Genomic DNA, 11590 nt, shown 5'->3' with positions numbered 1-11590 from the left:
AAAGCCAATGACGCCTCACAATCTCTCAAACTTCTTATAGCATGAAAGGATGTTCTCCATTACTGGTAATACATTATACGTAGTATTTCTGATTCTCCACATAAAACTCAAGTTGCACAGTGTATTCGACTGTCAATTACTTGGCTGCAAGGCGTCTCTTTTGAACCTTCAAGATACAATGTTGAACCATCAAGATAAATGTAGAATGTTGTATACTTCTTGTAGCCAATTGGAACTTCTATCGAATTATCAGATAATTTTCACAATAAAATTTTGTGTCAATAATCACTCTCAGTACCTGAACTTGGACTCCACTCACCGCATTGTCATGGTATGAAATTCATTTTGACTACTCAGACAAGATTGTAGATTAAGTCGACTGCAGTCTTTTCTCAAAGGACTCTGCATGGGATTTTTAAATGAGTGAATAACAGTTCAAATTATAACGTTGAATTGATTTGTTGTTTGCACTTCAATCAATGGGACCCCGCAATTCCTTCAGACTTGGAAATTCCCAGATACTGCAGATAAAAAAAAATTCTGGACCTCGATGAAAAAGGTTTTTTCTTTATTTTATCAATAAATCAATAAGAAATATGAACCATTTGTAAGAAATATGAAGTATAGTACAAATTGTGCTCTGACAATGAGTAGATCTCATACATACAAAACAACCATGACAATAGAAATATATCAAGAGATCAAACTCGGAATATCAAGTACATTAAGTTCCCTAGATAGCAGGATGTTTAAACAACTTTTCCTTCGAATTCCTCTAATGACATATCTTTGTCATAGGCTTGTGCTGGCTATGTGTTATATTGTCTATGACACTTATATCTTCGCCTTCATTTTGTATAAATAGAACACAATTTTTTGCCTGTACATTTGTTAATTCTAGCCCAATCTACCACAATGCTTTTCAGTGTGTCACAGCATAAAGGAAGAGACACAGACCCTGATCCAGATACAAATAGGTGCTAAAAAGTATTAAGTAGTTCACATGTATTGTGTGTACTTTTTGATAAGCTAATGTGTATGAGTAGGGAAAAAACGTTTGCTTATCCATTAGAGATGCTAGTATTTGAGGCAACTATGGGCCTAATGGCATCAGAGTCTTATTTCAAGGGCAGAGAAATCTAGAATAGATTCTAATGAACCTAGCATATGGTTGCTCTTTAATAGTTCATTGCTGAAACTTTATTGCTCACCAATAGTAAGCTAGAAGATAATAATCATAAGATACAACACATTGCAACTTCTGATACTTTACAATTCTAGGAAATTAACCTACTTTACAAAATATCATATAATACGGGATACAACTTAGGGCTCGATAGTCATTTTTGGGAACAGGTGCACCAGTGCACCTAACCTAAAGGTGCACAGAAAGACTTTTGGGTGCACAACATAAAATAAAGTAGAAACCAGAATGCCTAAAAAAATGTATTTACAAAACCTACAGCCTCTATGAAGAACTTCAATCTGTAATTCTATAGCTAGCTTCAAAATTCCAAACAAGTAATACATCAGAGTACAACAAAGGTTATATTGCTTTTTCTGATAGTGTACATACATTATAGTAGCTTTGCCCAATAGCCCACAAAAATATCTAAGTGCACCCAGTCAAAAATTAGGTTTACTAATGCAATTTTGGTGCACTTGCAACCATATTTCAAGCCCTGCAACAGTACTGTGTACTTTGAATGTTTGCCCCTCTCAAACAGCAGTTTCTTTTGAAACTTTGTAACGTTATTGCTTAGACTGAAGGGACTTAAACTTGGCGAAAGGTCAAAGTCCTGTCTCTGAGCTGATACAAAAGTCTGGATTTGTCAGCGGCACGCCATGTGGGTCTGCCTCTTTACTGTCCTCAGGCTCCTCCCCATGTCTGCCTGCTCGACACAGTAAGGATGCCACTCTGAAATATGAGCAACAAAGCATTCATCAATGTTATCAACAAGGGTGACACCACCGGGTACTGGATAACACAGTAGACCCTGTTCATACTAAGTTGCCCAAGTCGCCTGAATCGCTGAAATCGCCAAAGCCGCATTGTTGCGGCCTAGTATGACACTCCAATTCGCATGTGAAGTCGCCGGATCCGCAACGCAGCGAATCTACCTCCGTGAGGTGGATTACTACCGACTTGGCTGCCTTCCGTTTTAGTATGAACGGTCCAAGCCACTCGATCCGCATCCAGCGCCTTGCATATTGACCCGGACATGGTTCAAGGGGTCATATGTGACGTCAGCCTTTCCGCGCCGCTTATTTACCGCCAAAACACGATATTCTCTTACCTCCTAAGTTGTTCGCATATTTCAGGGAAATATGGCAGAATCGGACAATTTTGGCATCTGGGATGACGGAGAGACACATGTTCTCATGGCCATCTTCGATCAAACCACAAGGCATACAACTGGCTGTTGGTCGCGATTTTACAACTCGCGTGCGTTAGACCCCTGGTGTGAGGGAATGCGGCCTCGGCGACTTCGGCGACCTCAGCAATTCAGGCGAATTGGGCAACTTAGCATGAACGGGGTCTAAGTTCCTTACTATGACTGTGCTGTTGGGTTACACACCTATGTTCCAAAACCTGCTAACCAAAATCCTTACATATGAGTGTCGGAACGGAGGCATGTCAGAACATAGCAGCATCTCAACACAGAGGCGTCATAACATATTGGTATTGACATAGATGATAGACTCTAACTTGTCTAAGGAAAAATAGAATAAGGGAAACCTGTCCGTAACCTACTTTCCAGAGTCCTCTGCTTCCTCCAATGTTTGTGGGAGGGGGGTCCCCAGAGTCTCCGGCAGCATCAGACACAGGATTCCACCAATCACAGACAGCCCTCCGAACACGATATAGGGGAGGGGCTTCCAGGTGTCTATCAGCAGGGCTATGAAGGGGGAGATGATGCCACCGAATCGAGAAAACATAGATGAAACCCCCAAGCCGAGATTCCTGAGATAGTGTAAGCAACACAAAGGCATTCTATCAGTGTAAACAACAGAAAGGCATTCTATGAAACTTTAAGAAACGTTATGATGTACACAGACAGGTAGATGCTAGCATATAATTTTCACATTTGTTGCAAAGCTTCCCATTGTTTCTTCCCACTTCTGCATTAGACTGATGGGGATAAATATCTGTCATTGGCAAGTTGGTGCCCAGCTTGTATTAGACTGGGTAGAGAATATTATATAGCAGTAGTACAGGATGCTATAATAAGAAACGCCATCCATTATTAATATTTGTGTATATTCGTATTTCAGTATTTCAGGAAAATCATGCTGCGCTTCTTTGTTTCTATTGTCAAGTATCCTTCATGCTTTTAGCCTAGAACACTAACAATGTAGTAATGGTTTCAGAGAGTGCCAGAAAATCTCTACATGTCCTAAAAATAGTTGGGCCAGGTTTCACTGAAATGCACATAGGACACCAATACGGACCAATATATGAACCAAGGTCGTCACACACTACTCTCTAGTAGAACAGACCTGATCACTGTGGGGTAGATTTCTCCCGTCCAAATGAAGATGATGTTGAAACCAGCAGAGATTCCAAACTTCCCTATCATTGCCAGTGTCATAGTCAATGGGAACAAATCTGTGTACAAAAAGATAAGAAATGTTAGATATCTAGGTACATAGAAGTCATTGTACATTCAAATAGATTTTGACTGTTAGATAATTCAACCAGGTATTTGTATAATGCCATGAATAAGTTGTTACAGGACGCCGGAAGAGGGGAGTATACAAACTCACGGGCACCTTTCCCTAATTTCTGGAAATCATATCTGAGAGATGCCCCTGTAGCTCAACTGGTAGCTTCTAGAAGACCCCGGTTCAAATCCTGGGAAAGGCGTCTAAGTTGGGGCGGCACCTGTCTTTCAGAGGATACGTAAGATGGGGGTCCCAATGTTCAAGGTGTGGCCTCAAGCATGTTAAAGAGGAAGACCTAGAAACCCATCCCCGTAAAAATATACCCTGCTACTATGTGCCACTAGGCACTGCAATGTGAACAACACCAATACTATACCTGAGGGCACAAACACGGTGCAAATGCAGGCCACGCCCCCGCCCACCATGAAGAGGACGTGCGGCAACCGTCTTCCCCACTTCTCAATCACCAGGATGGACATGAGGAGGGCAGGAAACTCGATCAACCCGGACAAAAAGAAGCTGATGTAGTCATCTCCGCCTAGCGCCGAGGTGTTGAGGGAAAGACCGTAATATACCACGTTGATGACAGCCCTGTACAGTGGGGAGGAAGACATGGGGTGTTTGTTTAGCATACATGTTATCATGCGCTACCAATCATCGTGCACTACCAGTTATCGTCCACTTTGGGTCATGCAAACATGTTGAGTTGTATCATGTAAAAGCCAGTTCTGATGAGCAATAAAGAACGACATAAGCATGTTCCTTAGTCCCAAGACCTATCTACCACTTAAAAATCATGACCATAGCATGTCGGGAACATGAGACATCATGTACAGTTCTTCCGCTTCAGCCCCATGGAAGGCCGCCAGGATGCCCATTATCAAACTTGGCCTTCATAGTTCAGAAAGCTTCTCAAACTATGCTGTCCACACATCATAAACACACACACACACAGACGGCACTGAAAACATAACCTTGACCAAGGCAATGAACATCAGTAAAAACAATATAGACATCAAATTGGGAACTGAAAACCTCTGTAACTTACTGATCACGTTTTGATTCATTGCATCTTCCACCTCTCAACTGCAGCTACACATTGTCGAGGTACTTTGAATGGTCATTTTAGACACACAAAAAAAACGAGGAAAAAACAGGAGACAAAAGTTTTATTCACTCTAGATGTTATGTTCAGCTTTCTTTTGTCCCAATGATTCGTGAAATCCATTGCTAACAATCTACAGACTTAACTAAAATTGTAACAAAAATTTTATTTGTTAAAATTAAGAGGTTTTGCATCCCAAGGTTTTCTTACCAGTTGTAGAAGATGATGGCAGATTTCTTAGCCAAGTTTGGACTCCGTAACAAGTCCCAGGCAGAGTAGAACTGGTCATTTTCAGGCGTCTCCTCCAACTTATCCTGAAGTTTACGATATAAGTATTCTTAAACATGGGGGGCATTTGATAAATAAGACAGTATGACATTGTATAAATCATGTGCGAATCAGAACATTTTTCCAATCTAAATAAACGTTATTGATTGATTGAATGATTTATTGAGTATGTCACTTTAAAAGTTTTGGCTCAATAATGAAATATAGAATAAATCTTTTCTGCATATTATTGATTATTGCGAATAAAGTTATGAGTCTTGAAACTGCATCTGAGAGTCTTGATGTTTACCTTTGATTCCACCATTTTCTCCCACAATGCCCGGGGAAAGTCCGTGCCGTTTGTTTTCGCCATCTTCTCCACAATTTCACGTGCCTCCTCAGTCCGACCCTTCGCTAGCAACCATCTTGGAGACTCCGTCACAACACTGCAGAAAACGGTGGATTAAACAAGGGGACTTAAAGCCACTGTTCATTGAGTCATTCTCACTTTAATTTGGTAATTCGTCCCCACACAAAACCACATCTGTAACATTTCTGACAATACTACGATAACAGTATAATGAGATTTAAAGAATACTTGTTTCCATACTCAAGATGAGTTTCCATATTGTATATCATCATCATCATCATCATTAATTCGAGGAGCTTTTTTAAAAGTTTCGCTCAAAATGTCCACTCTTTCCATTCTTGTACTCCATTGTATTTTTCAAGTCAATGGTTTGTAACGTAAGATCCCTGGAAATTTGTCCGAATATGATATATATATATACACATGTACATATATACGTACTATATATTTGTGGGTGTATCAAATTTCAGCAATGAAATGTTATTATTTATAACATGAGACAAGGCACATGGCCAACATAAACGTAACAACAAGAATGTAAGTGGAGCTCTACTGACCACCACAGTGGTATCCACAAAATGCCGGATAGGGAGATGGCCAGTTGAAGGTGTCTCCATGTACGGATGAGGTAAGCTATACCACCCATCACCATGTACCCAAGGACGAAGAACACATAGTCCAGAGTGCCGACCATGGTTCTTCTGGACGGACCTACAATCTCCGCCGCTGCAGGAAACAAAATCAGCAATAAAGATTAGCCCGAAAACCACAAAGGACCGAGATCTGACACAATGTACATATATGAGTAATATTTCCGTAGGGCAAAGATCACTTATAAATGAAATGATCGAAAGAAGTCTAGCCATGCTGACCCTTATGCAATTTCATTCTTCAAACAATCCCTCGTTCCTGATCAATATTTAGTACTTTCCTGATGACAATGGTTAAAGACAACTAATCTCCAAGCGGATATTGGGGAAGCTAAATTGCTAAATATTCCTAGCTGTCCATTTCTACTTAGAGATGAACAGACAGCTACATCATCACACAAATCAAGCTCTTGAATTGTATTTTGATAGCCATTTCATAGAGTACAGTCAATTCCTTCTTCATAAGCTTGTGAATTACAGGTACACTGATAGCGGTTTTTGAATTTTAATCTGAATTGTATGGTTTCTAAACTACTGCGTGGTCACAGATCAAGCCATTGCTATGCCTACAGCACAATGCATCAAGAATTAAGACATTATCACACAATTGCTGACCATACCTAACACAAAATTCACAAGGTAGACGCCCATGCACTGCAGTCCGACAAGGAATCGCAGGATGACAAAAGCTGTGATGTTCGGTGCAAATGTGGTGGATACCCCGGCAATGAGAAGAAGGGCGTTGGCAACAAACATGACGACTTTGCGGCCAAACCTGAAAGAAATTATAATAACAGTTATAATGAACAAATATAATTACTCTATGACTTTCAGTACATTACTGGCAGCAGTATAGTGTCATGGGATTATGTCGCAACAAAGTTTTAATTGTTGTCAGTGAGAGTACAGATAACTGGTATTATGCACTCAAATCAAGAAATAAAGTTATTCTCTAAAAACAGAAATATACAGGCAGACTTCGTCACCTTTCAATAAAAAAATTGTCAACACTATCTATTTTCTTGTTTGTAAGCTTACCTGTCTGACAGGTCCCCAAAAGTGATGGATCCTATGAGCACCCCCAGCATATAAATGGACTGTGCCATGCTCCCCAGCCACATGTCGCTACAGACGATATCGTTCTGTGGACAAAACAAACCTGGTGACTTAAGTACTGTCTGATCATGGCTGCTGTCAATAAAACTTGTGCAAAAATTCAGTCAGCTTCTTCTTACTGGTTTCAGTTTAGTTCAGCGTCCATTGCACATACTGACGTAGTAGTGGCACATAGACCAGCAAGATTCCTTAAGTTGTTTCACAGGGACGGGTTACTAGTCCTTCCCCGAACATGCTCATCATGCACCCCATTTTACATCCCATCCAAAAGACGGTGCAGTCCCAACCAAGATGTCCTGACCCTGGGCTTGAACTGGGGTCTCTATTAATTAACTACATGTAGTACTAGGAAACAGGGGCTCAACTGTGGTCACAGGGACATCCCACTGTGATTGGGTACTAGTACATCCCTCTAGGAAGACATACCTCTTGGGTGATGCTGGTTTTGTACTGGCTCAGGTCGTACGTCCATCCTGCATCACATGACGTCACGTTCCAGCCAGATCGGTTTCCATAGCTGTCATTCAGGTCAACTGTCATCAAGTCGTACCTTTGGGGTCAATTTTTATAAAACGTTCATAAACATGATATCTATATTTATCTATCAATCTTGGACACATACGGTTGTCCCTTCAGCCTAATAGGGCTGATTTCTAAGAGAGCTAATGACTGGAAAACATATGATACAAACAGGTCATGAATAAATAAAAAATCAATACAACTGAAATTACTGTCAACAAACAAAATATTTGGCTCACATCATCTTGCAATGTCTGTATGTACTATACTATTTTCTGCCTTATTGCTAAGAGTAAGACACAGTTGCGCAGTAGACAGCTGTGGGGACACAACATAAGCCCCTAGTTATCATCCCATAAATCCCTCTTTTATTCTTGCAATCTTGGCAATAAGCTTTTAAGACTGGGCTATGAGGAACAGGTAGGGTCTTTCCCAGGTTAGGCAAAATTTGTTGGTGAAAGCAAGGAGGTTAAATATTGTACCTCCTTGGTGTAAGCAAGGAGGTTTAAATTTCATTTCAAATCTCGATAAAACTTCCTTGGTGTATTAAAGGAGATATTTGAGTTGTTTGGATGATTCTTCACTTGGCAAAATTCTTGGCACATGGATATACCAGCTTATGGGGTCATTTCAGGTCATGTTTGCCTCTTTAATACCACAGCTGGCCAGAATGTTAGAATATTAGAAGTGTGACACCTTTTTTTACTTTCAACAAGAGAGTATCACTATTCCCTTGCAGCTGTCTAGTAGAATATCATAGTACGGTATCTATGTTTGAAATGGGAGAAAAATAGGGGACAAAATCACCCCTTCTCTGCTTACTTTGTAGTGGGTGTGATTAAACTGAAGCAATTATGCATGGAAATTTCCAGTGTTTACTTTCTACCAAAATACAATAGAAACCCTCCCCCTTTCACCCTGAAATTATAAAAATGGGAGATTATATGTACATTAGATGCTGATGGCCTAATTGAAGCCTGCTGTGTCGGCTACAGATAGATGATACACCATGGCTCTCAAACAGAATGTGTTATTGTGTGCCATATATGAACCAGTATCAGCCTGTATTCAGCCATGCGTAGTTGTAGAAATATTTAACGTTATCACAATAACGTTACTGGTCTTAAATGCTAGTCCTGGAATGTAGGTACCGTTATCTCCAAGCAGATATTAACGTTAGCTCCGTACAGATTTTAATCCTTTCTCCCTGCTGCCTATCTCTGTAACTAATAGGGAATTCAATGCCAAATGACATACTTCAGAGTGCTAAAGTAAAGATAAGGAACCGTAACATTTTCTGACATGTCTGACAGCTGTAAGCCTCCTTGGTCTTTCTCAAAGACTACTGGAGGCTGCTGGGGGGAATTGTGACCATATCATGTGTTTTTGTCCACAATCACAACAAGAGTCCGTAGGACACAATTCTCCGTGAAGTATTTATAGTATGTACATAGTATTGACCCACACAAACTTTGCATCTCTGCACAGTCCAAGTAGTGTTTTAGAGCAAGTAAAGAAAAAGTGTTTGTTTATCTTTTTCTTTCAATACAGGAGTGGTCAACCTGCTGAAAACTATGTTTTTACAGCATGACATAGATGGGATCTAGAAATTCCGGGAAAAGTCACAAAGTTAGATCTAGATGGCCCCTTTTCAATTATCAACGAACCATTCAGCCTTACAACTAAGATGTATCAGAAATCACAAATATGCAGTAAATCCTCTTTCCACAGTTTATTGCAGGCCGGCCTGATCTATAGCTATCAAGCTATTTGCAATAAAAAAGGCTAATTTATATTATCGTAACATTTCACGAAGGTCAAAGGTCACCGGATCTAACCACCCGGAAGTGACACTGGCGCGCGCACTTTTCTGAGAGATATTTCTCAACAATCTTTCATCCCCTGCGTAAACTTTTTACATTGTCACAGCCTCCGTATTATAAACTACAAGTGTGGTAAGTTTGAAGGTCCAGAGATTTCCCATTTTCACACTGTGCGTAAAAGTGCATCGTCCGTCCCGTGCGCACATACTGTAAGCGAGTTTCGAGTGGACAAGGCATACTTAATACACAGACTGGAGGTCACTCTACACATGTTCGCAGCTAAAACTCACAATTCCCGTTGCCGCATTGGTATGTAACTTGGTATATGGTTTGCTAGGTTGCGTGTGGTGATGCACGTTGTCTATTTTTCAATGTAACAGTGACTATACGATCACAGCAAGTAAGGAAGATTTCTACCCCGTATCTGCCTGAAGTATTCCAGTCATGCATAACGGATTATAACATGGTCCCTATGGCAAGGCAGTGGGACATAGCACTAATTATAGGGGTGCAATTACGATATTGGATTGACGTTTAAAGTAGTTATAGTGTAACAAAGCTATTGTGCATCACCACGCCGAACCAGGCAAACGATCTGCCAAGTTACACACCAATGCGACGACGGGATCGTGAGTTATAGCTGCGAACGCGCAAACAAATACATTCCCAATACTCCCAGAAGGAGGTCACACCTCCTCCCCGGAGTAACAAATATGGCCGCAATCATATTTGGAAAACGGTGATGCTTTTCGTCTTCCTTAGTCTCAAAACAAAAAGAAGCCAAACCTATCTTGTCTATATTATATTCAAGTCAGTCCAGTACTTAGGTAGTCCAGTCTCAGGAGACCATCTGTTGCGCCTCGGGAGACCTGTTGTCTACATATAGCAAGGACATTATGTATATGTCCTTGGATAGCAAACATACTGTAGCCAGCAGTGGTATTTGAATAGTCCATCATACCAAGGAGGTTACCTCCTTGACCATACTATTAAAAGTACAAAGTACAACATCTGTTTGGCCTTGGATTATCTTGGATAGCAACAAACAAAACACTTGAGGGTCGAGGTCGTTATAGAAAAATAACGGACACGTCAATAACAAACCTTTTACAGCTGTCTCGGACCCAACTTCCCTCGTCGTCCTTGGTCCACGGGATGGTCATGTTCAAGAGCTCGGCCTCGGTCCAGTTATAGCGGGCCGCCAGGAGCTCGGCCTCGGGCGCAGTGCATCGGTGCTCCGGCGTGGCCGCCAGGAAAGCCATGGCCAACATATGCATGCCGACCGACAAGCTCGGCAGGAAGGCGAAGAAGCACATCCTCTTCTGATACGTACCAAACTCACCGACATGTTTAAGGATCTCGTCGTAGTGCACCATGTTGGAAACTTTCAGGCTTCTGAGGAGTCGTCATTCAGAACAAGGACATCATCCTTGTTCAGAATCAGAGGATCATGCCGAAGTTTTTGAACGTTTCCGTTATCTGAGGGGTCGGGGAGTTCATTCAAATGAGAGGGGGCGGTTTTAGTAAACGGGATTCGTCACATGTAATCCTTCTTTGTCTTTGACTAAACATCCGAATTTACATAGGAAGCAGTTGGCGTAGGAAAAGAAACGGTTCAAGTCTTAAAGATTTCCACAAAGAAAATCCTCCTCCCCACCCCCCCTTTACGGTAAACTAGTCCGGCCGTTCCTGTCCACAACGTTGGCGGCTGTTCGCCCCCATGGGAGTCCCTATTTAAAGCATGGTGTCAAGTCCACATGCGGTGGGATAGCCGGGTATCCACACTATTATAGCTGCCGAGTCTCTTTTGTCCTCACCGCAAATAGACACTATCTGTATGCCAGGCAAGCCGTATGGCATTGACAGGCCTGCCCTTCATGTTCCTTCATCTTTATATAGACAAACGACATGCCGGAGTGGCGTCTATTTCACAACTGCAGTTTTCTTTGATCAATTTTCTTACACAATGAATATTATTTCACTTACGTATTATCTTTTAACTTCTATGTCATTGGTACTACCCAATCATAATATCTATATCTTTGCTCTATTTTGTCTTGGACCCTTACCTCCT

The 11590-nt window shown here is 41.2% G+C and overlaps 1 protein-coding gene across 1 annotated transcript; it reads right to left on the bottom strand.

Moving 5' to 3' along the window:
* Positions 1–547: 547 nt before the first annotated feature.
* Positions 548–11060, bottom strand: LOC136447356 (organic cation transporter protein-like). Its single transcript, XM_066446187.1, has 11 exons — positions 10621–11060; positions 7601–7724; positions 7097–7200; positions 6679–6833; positions 5966–6134; positions 5349–5484; positions 4982–5085; positions 4043–4257; positions 3502–3610; positions 2756–2965; positions 548–1918 (listed from the first exon to the last, which is right to left on the bottom strand). Exons 1-11 carry the CDS (start codon positions 10890–10892, stop codon positions 1792–1794), a joined length of 1725 nt encoding a protein of 574 aa, XP_066302284.1. The 5' UTR covers positions 10893–11060; the 3' UTR covers positions 548–1791.
* Positions 11061–11590: the final 530 nt, after the last annotated feature.

The sequence above is a fragment of the Branchiostoma lanceolatum genome, chromosome 13, assembly GCF_035083965.1.
Source record: "Branchiostoma lanceolatum isolate klBraLanc5 chromosome 13, klBraLanc5.hap2, whole genome shotgun sequence".
Taxonomy (NCBI): Eukaryota; Metazoa; Chordata; class Leptocardii; order Amphioxiformes; family Branchiostomatidae; genus Branchiostoma; species Branchiostoma lanceolatum.
This window is presented reverse-complemented; position numbering and strand designations above follow the sequence as displayed.